At 44.8% G+C, this 12713-nt stretch overlaps 2 protein-coding genes across 3 annotated transcripts in view; both read left to right on the forward strand.

Moving 5' to 3' along the window:
• LOC136434448 (uncharacterized) overlaps positions 1 to 3317 on the forward strand; it is a 68469-nt gene extending 65152 nt beyond the window's left edge. The window contains exons 51-54 of the mRNA XM_066427250.1: positions 312 to 407; positions 1330 to 1576; positions 2267 to 2469; positions 3025 to 3317. Of these exons, the coding sequence (XP_066283347.1) occupies positions 312 to 407; positions 1330 to 1576; positions 2267 to 2469; positions 3025 to 3132 (654 nt within the window). The 3' untranslated portion in view covers positions 3133 to 3317. The remainder of the gene's footprint in view (positions 1 to 311; positions 408 to 1329; positions 1577 to 2266; positions 2470 to 3024) is intronic.
• A 1446-nt stretch (positions 3318 to 4763) lies between these two features.
• On the forward strand, positions 4764 to 12301 carry LOC136434302 (uncharacterized). Of its 2 annotated transcripts, none has more exons than XM_066427027.1 (5): positions 4764 to 4923; positions 8222 to 8431; positions 8861 to 9008; positions 10112 to 10301; positions 10855 to 12301. In XM_066427027.1, the coding sequence occupies exons 1-5, from the start codon at positions 4779 to 4781 to the stop codon at positions 10963 to 10965; spliced, it is 804 nt and encodes a 267-aa protein (XP_066283124.1). In that variant the 5' UTR covers positions 4764 to 4778; the 3' UTR covers positions 10966 to 12301. The 2 variants fall into 2 exon arrangements, with proteins under 2 accessions (XP_066283124.1, XP_066283123.1); XM_066427026.1 differs by lacking the exon at positions 4764 to 4923 and adding an exon at positions 5203 to 5368.
• Positions 12302 to 12713: the final 412 nt, after the last annotated feature.

The following is a 12713-nucleotide window of genomic DNA, read 5'->3' on the forward strand; positions in this document are numbered from 1 at the left end:
AGGCATTGTTGTTTGTTGTTCCTTATTAAGGCAATGTTGTTTGTTGTTCCTTATTAAGGCAATGTTGTTTGTTGTTCCTTATTAAGGCATTGTTGTTTGTTGTTCCTTATTAAGGCATTGTTGTTTTGTTGTTCCTTATTAAGGCATTGTTGTTTGTTGTTCCTTATTAAGGCAATGTTGTTTGTTGTTCCTTATTAAGGCATTGTTGTTTGTTGTTCCTTATTAAGGCAATGTTGTTTGTTGTTCCTTATTAAGGCATTGTTGTTTGTTGTTCCTTATTAAGGCATTGTTGTTTGTTCTTTTGTCAACAGGAGAAGGAGAAGAAGGAGCGCGAGCACATGGAGCTCCAGCGAGCCCGCAGCAAAAAGCAGCTGGAGTCGGCAAAAACTTCCAACATCGAGAAACTGGTGGGTTCTGTGCAGCCCGCTTTCTGGTGCAACTTTCCACAAGTTCAGCTAGAGGATATTAAGTACCATGGCCATGCCACCTGTAGGCTCAGCTAGAGGATAAGTACCATGGCTATGCCACCTGTAGGTTCAGCTAGAGGATAAGTACCATGGCCATGCCACCTGTAGGTTCAGCTAGAGGATAAGTACCATGGCCATGCCACCTGTAGGCTCAGCTCGAGGATAAGTACCATGGCCATGCCACCTGTAGGCTCAGCTAGAGGATAAGTACCATGGCCATGCCACCTGTAGGCTCAGCTAGAGGATAAGTACCATGGCCATGCCACCTGCAGGCTACAGTTGTGCACTTGTAGGTTGTCTAATGTACATGATTGTATGCACCTGCACAACTGTAGGTTTTGGTTGTTTTGCAGCTGGATAAGTTAGAAGATGAAGACCAGTGGCTCTGACACCTGTTGGCTGATGTGCAGCTGCTGTATCTTAAATGCTTTTTTGCAGCTGGATGAATTGTAAATTCTTCTTCTTTCAATTGAGGTAGCCAACTTCACCTAGCATGTTTTTTTTTACAGCTGGACGAGTTAGAAGACAAAGTCTAGCGGTTGCGCCACCTGTAGGTTGTTGTGTACAGCTGTCAGTTGTTGTAACAATTGTTGTAACTGTTGTTGTAACAGTTGTTGTTGTTTCCAGCTGGATGAGCTGGAGGATAAGGAGGAGCAGGAGAAGACAAGCAAGCTGAGCCAGCTGTAGGCTGTTGTGTCCAGCTGTAATGTGTTGTAACTGTTGTTGTTGTTGTTGTAACTGTTGTTGTTGTTGTAACAGCTGTTGTTGTTTTACAGCTGGACGAGCTGGAGGACAAGGACCAGCGGCTGCGCCACCTGTAGGCTGTTGTAACAGATGTGGTTGTTGTTGTTGTTGTTTCCAGCTGGATGAGCTGGAGGATAAGGACCAGCGGCTGCGCCACCTGACGGAGGAGCAGGAGAAGACCAGCAAGCTGAGCCGGCTGTCCATGGAGCGCGCCGAGAAGACGGTTCACGCGATCCGGTCGCAGCTGGACCACGAGCGCAGCCTCAAGCTGGACGCCTTCCAGCGGGTCGACGAGCTGCAGGCCCAGGTCTACGACTTCGAGAGCGGCACGGCAGCGAGGCCGTTCACCGCCAACACCACCGTCTGTACGTCCAGTTTGTTTTACTTCATTGTGTCAGAGAACATGCTTCATGTCATTGGTAACTTAAAGATAGTTGTAGTAGTCCACTGTTTTCTGCTGCTGCAGTAGTGAATTATTAAGATAAGACTCCACAAATAACTTAAGATTTCATGAAAACAAGCCTTAAGTGGCGCTGCAGCCGTTCACTGCCAACACAACCGTCTGTGAGTCCGCTTTTATTTTCTGTAGCCCAACTTAACTTCATCGTGTCAGGGAACGCGCTTCCTATCATTGATTAACACTCAACACATGACTGGACTGGACTCAAGGTTCCATGAAAACAAGCATCAAAGATTGAAACATATTCTTTTGTAAAAGTGGTGTTGAAAGAACCATTACTCTCTAACCCATTGACATGGTGAATAATAAGTTAGACATTCTATGACAAGGGCTATGAATATGTGAATGACATGCCATTATGATACATAAGTTGCATGAAAATGACTTGCAGTGAGTTTCTCTCCCGCAGCCCCCAGCCTCGCATGCGCTCTGGGAAGAGCCATGAATATGTAAATGACATGTAAATGATATGTAAATGAGCCTGTTTCTGCCTCCAGCTCGGCAGACCTCCACGCGGACCCCCAGTTTAGGGAAGTGTCATGAATATGTAAATGACATGTAAATGATATGTAAATGAGCCTGTTTCTGCCCCCAGCTCGGCAGACGTCCACGCGGACCCCCCAGCCCCGGGTGCGCTCAGGAAAGAGCCGGTCCAGCGGGTTCAGCGACATCTCCCTCTGGCCCCCGTCCTCCGGCCCGTTGTGGCCCCCTGCGGCCGGCCCCGGGCCCATCCGCTCCCTCACCCCCGGCCCGCCCGCCAAGCCCAACGGGGTCGCCAAACTGCAGAGGCCAAAAACTGTGAGTCTCTCTCATAATGCTGCCTTGGAAATCAGTTTAAATGGGGTAGGGAATTTCCCGAGCAGCCTTTGTAACCCCTGCTTCTCCTAATTGGTCAGTGAAGTCATGCTAGTCTTGAGCATTGATGTTTCTGGCCTAGGGTGAAGAGATGCTGCCACAGTAACAATTGAGCCGCCTTTCTTCGAAAATCGATGGCAACATCAGGCTCTGATGAATTGATTAAAAAAAAAAGTTATCTATATAACTGAAGGGACTACCCTAATGACAGTGTTGCAGCTGATTTCATTAATTTTGTAGTGATGACAATAGAGTTAAGCCTAATCATCTCATATGTTACAGTGTTACTATGGTTTGCATTTGTAGCCATGGCAACAGAATGCAAGGTTGGTTTCAGCTGTTAGAAAAAGCAACACAACATCCTGCTGACATCACACATCCAGACTCACCTCCACATAACCACCAAGGGAAACATAGTCAGAAACAGGACCATTGTTTTCGGCAAACCCACTGTTTGAAACCGAACTAATACGTGGTGAAACCTTCTCCCTTTCCCAGGTTACTGGACGATTGAAGAGCCGCATCGCTGAGAGCCTGATAGCAGAGCTAGAGCGGAGCACAGAGGACACCTTAGTGCAACTCCAGCAGCTACAGCACCAGAAGTAATACCCTAGTGCAACTCCAGCAGCTACAGCACCAGAAGTAACACCCTAGTGCAGCTACAGCACCAGAAATAACACCCTAGTGCAACTCCAGCAGCTACAGCACCAGAAATAACACCCTAGTACAACTCCAGCAACTACAGCACCAGAAATAACACCCTAGTACAACTCCAGCAGCTACAGCACCAGAAGTAACTTCAACAGCTACAGCACCAGAAGTAACTTCAACAGCTACAGCACCAGAAGTAACTTCAACAGCTACAGCACCAGAAGTAGGGAAGACCTGGCGCTTTAGTTATAAATCCAACATCAGAAGTAGAGGCTCAACATGTTCATTTCAAACATTGGAGTGCTGGAAATTTGGACAATTTTACAAATTCCAACGTCCTTACCACTAACTTATAGAAGGGCCATTGTGAAAAGGGAACAACTGCTCTCTCAGGCAACGTGTGCCTTTGGAACATCCATGAGTAAGACTAAGGTGAAAAGTAGGCTCAGTTCCAATGTAATAGCCAAAGATTTGGGAAAATGATTTTCTTAATTGAGACAGAAGGCAATAAATGCCATTAGCATTATTTTGTTCCATAATTATTTTGCAGAATATTAGATTAAACCAAAGTCTGTAATGACCACTTGAAGAGTATAGTCACATTTCGAAGACTTGATCAGTCGTATTGCTTGCATGTATGTCTCTGAGGGATCACCAATGGCCACAATGGCCAGGTGGTCCTGATGCAGAGGTGTGACTTTAAGTATGGATGGATGTTCTATGAACAGTTTTGAGTCTCCCTGAGTGTTAATCATTTTCTAGTCTTTTGTTTCCGCCCGTGTGTTACCTCCCGAACCAAAGCATTTTTGTTTGTGGGCTTCCATTTTTACCTCCAGGACAAATGGAGGTATAGTTTTTGTTTCAATTTGCCATTCCTGCACATTTGTGTGTAAGAGTTGACTGTCTGCCTGTTATGTTGCACTGTGAGTTTATTGCCTGAAGGATTTGTAAAAGTTTTTGTTTTTGTGTCCAGAAAAGCTTTATTCTTAGTACAAAATCTTCCACTATGATATAAGAATTAGTCAAGAATTTTAGCTAGAATATGATGACTTGTGTGAAATACAGCAACATTTCTTGCTATATATATAAGAGATATGCTTTGTATGTACATAAAACTGATGTCAATATTTGTATTTGCAAAGATGTGCAAAAACTGTAACAGTTATTATATTAATATGCTTTCTACAATCATTGTTGAAATAAAATTTAATGATTTTCCTACCCAGATTCCTTCTGGATTTATTCACACAATTTGCCCAGATTTGATAGTTGATGTGGTTTTTATGATTTTGATTTATGATAGTTTATACAGCACAGCAGATTTCCAACTTCTGTATTCCCGTTCCCTATGGCATTTTGCACCTGTTTTGCCCAGAAGGATTAACATATAGTCTGCTCAGAGTTTTCAACTGTTTTTGGACACAAATAATAGATTCAACAAAAACATTCTGTCATACGTTAATCTAGCGGAACTTCGATATTGGAGATAATATCGAAATAACTTTATCACGCGTTTTTTTGTAAAACATTGAACCGCTCGAGTTCGGTTCACCGCCAGCACTGCAGTTCATTTACAAACCGCTAGATGGCGCTCGTGCAGCATGAGCAGCGACATGAAAGCGAGGCTGACAGCAGGCCCACCCCGGTCTCCATGGCAACTGGACGCGAAACATGTGATATCAGCTGGGAGGCAACCCAGCAAAGCCGCGAATGAACTTCTCCGTAACTTCGGGAAACTTTCTAAAGGTGAGTGCTCAAACTTTCCGTTTAAAACCGTTTGGCGGCGAAGTGACGTTAGAATTGATGCGAAAACTTGGCAGAAGTTTGTCTCGTCGCTAACTCTGAAATACGATCCAACTCGCTACAAGAGCTTCCAGAAGCACTGATTACAACAACAAACAAATACTTTTTGTCTAGCTAATTAATCTGCAATTCCTCTTCATAGAAGGGTCTGGGTAAGTTACCGCCTTTTCTTTTTTTGTTTCCTTGAGGGTCTGAATCTGCGGATTTGTTGATAAGAGAAGTTTAATGTAGTCCTGCATGTCTGTGCGCGGGTCGGGTTGCCGGGATACGCGGGTTGGGCCGTGGGCGGTTCTGGGCTGTTTTCCCGTCTTAACTCCTGGGTTTGAGGCGCAAAATCTGTTTCTGTGTCCGTCTTCTCACCACAGCAGCTTCCTTGGCAAGCCTGAAGGTTTGTGGAGTTTCTGGCGTGGTTCCCTGGTAGCTGCGGCCGCCTGAAGCTGACAAACGCGACAGGAAAACCGCCATAACTGTCGCCATGTCTGTCCAACTCCCGTCAAACCTGACCTGCCGCTCTGTGTGGGTTTCACTCGGGATAATTTTTGACCAAATTTGCTAAGGATTATAACATTCAACTCTGGCTGTCTCGATGCAAAATTCGACAAAAGAAAGCTCAAAACTAAAGCACCGTTCCACCTCTGCCCTAGCGAGATTTTAAGCACAGGACTCGACGTTTCTACGAGCTAGCAACACAAAAATGTCTCATAAAACGCCACTCTGTTAACATTGAATCAGTAGTTCACGTAAAAAATACCCAAACTTCGGGTATTATTTGCAGGTTTTCAGTGTGATTCCCCAGATTTAAAGCTGCAGGGTGAGACAGGTAACTTTAGAAAGCAGGTTGTTGTTGTTTTTGTAAGGTTATACCGCAGGTGGTTGGCAGGTAACATCACAGAAGTCAACAGTTAGTGTTACAGGCACAAACAAAAAAACTATAAATAGTTCAGAGTTTTGTACTTTTACAGCAGCAGTCTGGAAAACTGGTAACAAAAAACTAACGCCAGGATTAGTTTGCTCAAAAGAGGTAATGCTGGAACCAAGATTTTGTGGTGTTTGCCCCTAGTTTTGCCACACCTGTAGCTATCCCACCTGTAATGTTATAAGACTAGTTTGACATGTTATCACACCTGTAATGTTATCTCGAGTATAATGTTATCACAACTGTAGTGTTATCACAATCGTGATGTTAATGATATCGTCAATCACAATAAAACTCCACTGTTGACTTACCCACCACCAAACACGACCCCTGCTTTCAGGATCTGGCCGAGGGACAAATTTTCACTGTTTACAAACAAACACATAAATAATGATATCTATAGTCAAAGAAGGTGAATTTTGAGGAGGTGGGGTGACTTTCTGCCTAGTTTAGGCTTGAGGTAAAAGACTTGACTTGAGTTTTCCTGAACTATGGAAGTGCTCCCAGTGTCAGGTGGGAAAGTTACAGCTGTGGACCGAGGCTATCAAACAATTTCTAAGTAATCTTTGAAAAATTTACAACATCCCTATTCATTATTCCTTTTTACCCAGTAAAGTTTATGGTTCACCCAAGGAAAAAGAAGATGTTGTGGCTGTAGTGTTACTAACATTAATCTCCAAGTAGATTTTGGGTTTGATGCTTGTCCTGTATGTGTTAATGTGGTGTTTTCCTCTGTCCTACATACTGTATACATGGGGAAAGTTGGTGGCTTTTTTTGCTGTGACCTGTCCGCCGGGAACATGACACCACAAAATGTCCCTCGTTCTTCAGTACTGTACTACAGAATTGTTTCAACTGCAAAAGTTAAACACCGCAAAAACCTCCTTTAGTGTCTCCCAACTGCGAAAGAAAACCGCTGTAAAACTAAAAGTAAATGATGTTGCAGTACTAGAGGCATGAAGCACACAGGAACAGCAACTCTCTACTTTTAGCATTTCAGCCACTAAGCTGAAAAAAATGAGCAAAACAATGAGCACCATCATGAAAAAAATTAGCCTCCACTACCTGTCTACTTGTAGACCTAAAGTAAACATTAACACAGGATGGATTTCCTCAGGAAAAGTCCTCATGTCTTCAAGTAGTCTGAGAATAAAAGAAGTTTTCTGAAGAGGCACTTCTACATCGGGGTGAAGGGGTGTTAATTAGGGAGTAGAATAACGAGCGGAGTAGAAGCGTGCGTCCCGGCAGCAGAGAGGACTGAAGGCACGTTGTTGTTAGAGGCAGGAAAGTTTTTCTAACATTGTCAGACCGGGCGAACACCGAGGCTCAATAGCCTTTTCCTCCCACGTGTACCTCCCATTATTCCTGAACAACAGCAGCAACATGGAAACACGTCAGAATCCACACAGACACGCTCGGCTGAGCCCCCATAGTCAGCCCCGTGGCAATGAGATTGTGAAGCTGTGACACGCTCGGCTGAGCCCCCATAGTCAGCCCCGTGGCAATGAGATTGTGAAGCTGTGACACGCTCGGCTGAGCCCCCATAGTCAGCCCCGTGGCAATGAGATTGTGAAGCTGTGACACGCTTGGCTGAGCCCCCTTAGTCAGGCCCGCAGGATTGTTTGTTTAGGTCTGAAGCCGTGACATTGTGTCCTCCATGTCAGGTTCTTCCCAGGCTGGCTTTTATCTATATAACACAAACATGGCATCAGTGCAATTAATAGCTCGCCCATCATAATTGTTTTTAACATGAACAGACCTAAATCATGAGGCTGGTTATGATGATTGTAAATCTATCTGTAAAAGCTAGTCACATTTATATGTTGATGAAAGTTAGACATCCAGGTAGTAAGATACGCCAAAAATAATTACTCAAGCAATTGGATAAAATTCAAAATTTTATCCAGTTGCTTGAGTAATCATTTTTGGCGTAGTCTCGTTTATGTTTAGGAAATGTTCATTCTGTAATCCCGACACCTGCCTTTACAGGTGACTTGTTCCAATTCAGGTGTTCCATTCTTGGGGTTCTCTCCACTGCTGACAGTGATTCTCATGTGAGAGTGGGAGGGTTGCCATGGGGGTTTAAGGAACACATTTGTATTTTTCAAAGTTGATCCATCTTACATGCGCAGCATTCAAATCAAAGCTGTTTGTATGTTTATATGTTTGTTCTGCTCTGCCCTGTTGTTTCCAGATTTTGCTGAAGTTTGTTTGTTTGTTCTGTTGTGCACAGATTTTGCCGGAGAGCCGTCCTGCTCGATGATGATGATGATGTTTGTGTGTGTGTTTGTTTGTTTATTTATTTATTTGTTCTGCTGTGCCCAGATTTTGCCGGAGAGCCGCCCTGCTCGATGATGATGATGATGGGCAGCGCTAAGCGGCCGCCCCCCTCCCGCTGCAGCTCGACCGTTCCAGTCCTGCCGCAGATCAAACCGCCGCACGCCACGCGGATCTGCACGTTGCCGGGCGTGAAGACGCTCACGGCGACGCACCCCGTCCCGCGGCTGAACCCGCTCAGACCCCCGCAGCACGAGGGTGAGGATCTGTACCTCTTCTTGTGTCGTGTTCGTGTTTGTTTATTTTATTCAGATCTACATTATTATAAGGGTAATTACAATTCTACCTGGAGTCCACTTATGTGCTGATGTGTCTAGCCAGTGCCTTAAGGATTAAATTTGACAATAAAAATAGTGTTTATGACTATTTCTCATCAGGCATAGGTAACCGTCACCTATAGCTTAGTATAATCAGGCACAAAATTGTGACCTATGTAGCTTGGATTGCAGGGTTTTATCCACCTCCCAAAGCATGGCTGTCAGAATAAAACTTGGAGTCAGCTCAACTGAAGATGTCAGTGCTGCGTTGTTCGATCAACACAACTAATATATATATAGGGACCACAGAACATAACCCTTATCAGTCAGTGCGTCCCCCGGTTTATCCGTCGTGTTGTCCGTCCCGCAGGCCGGCGTAACGTGAGTCTGGAGACGGTGGAGACACACCACCACAACCTGCAGCGCAGCCTCACTATGCAGCAGGCCCAGCACTTCCGCTTCCACAACTCCTGGAGAAAACCTTACTACGGCACGCCCGCCGAGAAGGAGTCTCACAGGTAAGTCTTAGACGTCTTAGAACACTTTCACTTCCACAACTCATGGAGAAAACCTTACTACGGCACGCCCGCCGAGAAGGAGTCTCACAGGTAAGTCTTAGACGTCTTAGAACACTTTCACTTCCACAACTCATGGAGAAAACCTTACTACGGCACGCCCGCCGAGAAGGAGTCTCACAGGTAAGTCTTAGACGTCTTAGAACACTTCCGCTTCCACAACTCCTGGAGAAAACCCTACTACGGCACGCCCGCCGAGAAGGAGTCTCACAGGTAAGTCTTAGACGTCTTAGAGCACTTCCGCTTCCACAACTCATGGAGAAAACCTTACTACGGCACGCCCGCCGAGAAGGAGTCTCACAGGTAAGCACTTTCACTTCCACACAGGTGAGCACTTTCACTTCCACAACTCATGGAGAAAACCTTACTATGGCACGCCCGCCGAGAAGGAGTCTCACAGGTAAGTCTTAGACGTCATAGAGCACTTTCGCTTTCACAACTCCTGGAGAAAACCTTACTACGGTACGCCTGCCGCGAAGGAGTCTCACAGGTGAGTCTTAGACGTCTTAGAACACTTTCACTTCCACAACTCATGGAGAAAACCTTACTACGGCACGCCCGCCGAGAAGGAGTCTCACAGGTAAGTCTTAGACGTCTTAGAACACTTCCACTTCCACAACTCCTGGAGAAAACCTTGCTACGGCACGCCCGCCGAGAAGGAGTCTCACAGGAGAGGCTTAGACCGTAAGTTAGACGTCTAAAGCTCTTTCACTTATCTATCTGCAGGATTTGATTCTATCTACAGATTCATTGATCGATGTTAGACAAATCAGGACAAATTTTTAAGTGATGATTGACATATGGAATGATTGATGTTTTCCCATCTATCTGCAAGCTTTGATTCTATCTACAGATTCATTGATTGACACATCAGCACCCGTACATCAGGACAAACACGTTGTAGACACTTAAAATTTGAACTGATGATTGATGTTTTCCCATCTGCAGGAAGGACATCCGGCTGATCCTTTAGGAGCAGATGGCAGAGGCCGGCTGCAGATGATGATTGATTGATGATTAATTGATTGATATTTTAACATCTGCAGGAAGGACATCCGGCTGATCCTGCAGGAGCAGATGGCAGAGCGGATGCAGATGCAGCGCGAGTCGTTCCGGGACCGGAAGCAGGAGAGCGAGTTCGCCGTGCAGCACGACCGGCAGTGCCTCACGGACGACGCGCAGAACTACCGCAAGCGCGCAGAGTACCTGCAGCACTTCAGGGACGAGAACAAAAAGGTAGAGAACAAATAAACATCCACATCACAATTCTGTTAGATCATCCTCTAACATGTACAGTTATACATGTCCATGTACCCATGCCTGTAGCACATCGGGAATTAGAATAAAAAGTACAAACGATATCTGATACCCCTCATCACAATATCTCAAATATTACTTGTACATTCAATATCATATCAATCTATATCCACATTACACTCTAGTCTTATATCTGATACATACAATACATTTGTATATGCTTGACATATTGCCTAAATGCTCAATCTTATAAAGGTACAAACATGTACTTCATAAAGTAGCATATTTCTATGGTGTAGATCAGAAATAGATACTTAACATTCACCAATTGCTGACGTCACGTATCCGCAGTGACATGTGTCAATAGAGTCACGTGTCCGTAACTCTCGCGAGTTTACGTTCGGCAGTGTTGGTCATTATTGATCCTGAAGAAGGCGACAGTGGTCGTCGAACATTCGATCCGTGAATACCTTAGTGTTGGAAGAAAGTTTAGCATTGTATTATACTTAACATTCTCGTCCCCCCCCCCCAGCTAATGGAGTGGAAATGGGACCAGTCGAGACAACAGAGACAACGGCAGGACCAGCTGGACAGGGAGATCATGAAGTACAACCCCATCAACTGGAGCGGCTCACTCAAGTAGCACCGAAAACCCCTTCACACCCCCATCAACTGGAGCGGCTCACTCAAGTAGCACCAAAAACCCTTTTACACCCCCATCAACTGGAGCGGCTCACTCAAGTAGCACCGAAAACCCCTTCACACCCCCATCAACTGGAGCGGCTCACTCAAGTAGCACAGAAACCCCCTTCAAACCCCCATCAACTGGAGCGGCTCACTCAAGTAGCACCAAAAACCCTTTTACACCCCCATCAACTGGAGCGGCTCACTCAAGTAGCACCGAAAACCCTTTTACACCCCCATCAACTGGAGCGGCTCACTCAAGTAGCACCGAAAACCCTTTCACACCCCATCAACTGGAGCGGCTCACTCAAGTAGCACCGAAAACCCCTTCACACCCCCATCAACTGGAGCGGCTCACTCAAGTAGCACCAAAAACCCCTTCACACCCGCATCAACTGGAGCGGCTCACTAAAGTAGCACCGAAACCCCCTTCACACCCGCATCAACTGGAGCGGCTCACTAAAGTAGCACCAAAAACCCCTTCACACCCCCATCAACTGGAACTGAACCTCCCTCTGATTGGTGCCAACTGCTGTGACCTTGAGCCATCATACATGTATGACCTTCAGCTGCAGAGACTTTTTGTGCCACTTCTCTCCGAGAGGAACAATGTTGGCTTTTCCCCGACAGCAAACTTTCACCGTTTGACTTTATGTGAAGGAAACAGTTCGAGTAGGTGCCAACAGTCTAAGACACGGTTTAATTCTATGGACATTGTAAAAGGTTCCTGCTGAAGCCGTCGGCTGTTTAAGATAATCTTGTTCGTGATGAAGGGCGGGGAAAAGGGGGAACTTGACATGTAAATAAGATTTGAATTTGTAAAGCTGAGATTTGTTACTTTATCCCTGGCCGAAAAATATTTTGGCAAGTGTTACAGGAGTGCATTTAGCTGGAAACATGGGTCTCCCTTTATTGCACGCTTCCGTTTGTCATGAAAGTTTGTACAAAGTCACGGATTAAAGCACGCTTGATATGAAGATTCCTAAAACTAACCCTTTCCTGAGGACAGTTGTAATAATAGTTATTCAAACCACGGTTTTGATCTGAGTTGAATTCACCTTCAAGTGAGACCCAGAAGTGGCCGAAGCCTCCGTATCTTGTCCAGGCCAGTTCCGAACTTGTTTCTTAAACTGGACAGCTCTGAACTGCTATGCTGCTACAAATGTACATATCTTTGTGTGTCATGGGAAAAGGTTGGGTTTAAAGTTAAAGCACTAGACTCGTTTGATATGATTTGATTGTTTGACTAATGATGATGTTTGAAAATTATGCGAATAAATCTGTACAATATCCAACATTTACCTGACTGTGATATTTTTGTGAGTGTCTGTCAACAAAAAACTGGGACAGAATCTTCACAACTAGTTAGAAGCAGACTTTGGTGAAGAAAAAACTGCCATCGTAAGGCCACACCAATTTAATTTCTTGGTTAACGGATTTTTATTTTCAAAATTTTTATTTTCAAAATTTTAAAAAGAATTCATGAAAACAGAAGGCTGGCCCAGCCTTCTGTTTTCATTTTTTTTTTTTCTAAATTTTTTTTTTTTTGGAAAATAAAAATCCGTTAACCAAGAAATTAAATTGGTGTGGCCTAAGGACCTTACAGGGGGAGGGGAAAAATGGACAGTTTGAAACAGTTAGATGGCCACTGAATAGAACTGTAGCTTCAGACATGTTACATATGTCAACAAGAGTTCTACGACCTCA

Source organism: Branchiostoma lanceolatum, chromosome 5 (genome assembly GCF_035083965.1).
Source record: "Branchiostoma lanceolatum isolate klBraLanc5 chromosome 5, klBraLanc5.hap2, whole genome shotgun sequence".
NCBI lineage: Eukaryota > Metazoa > Chordata > Leptocardii > Amphioxiformes > Branchiostomatidae > Branchiostoma > Branchiostoma lanceolatum.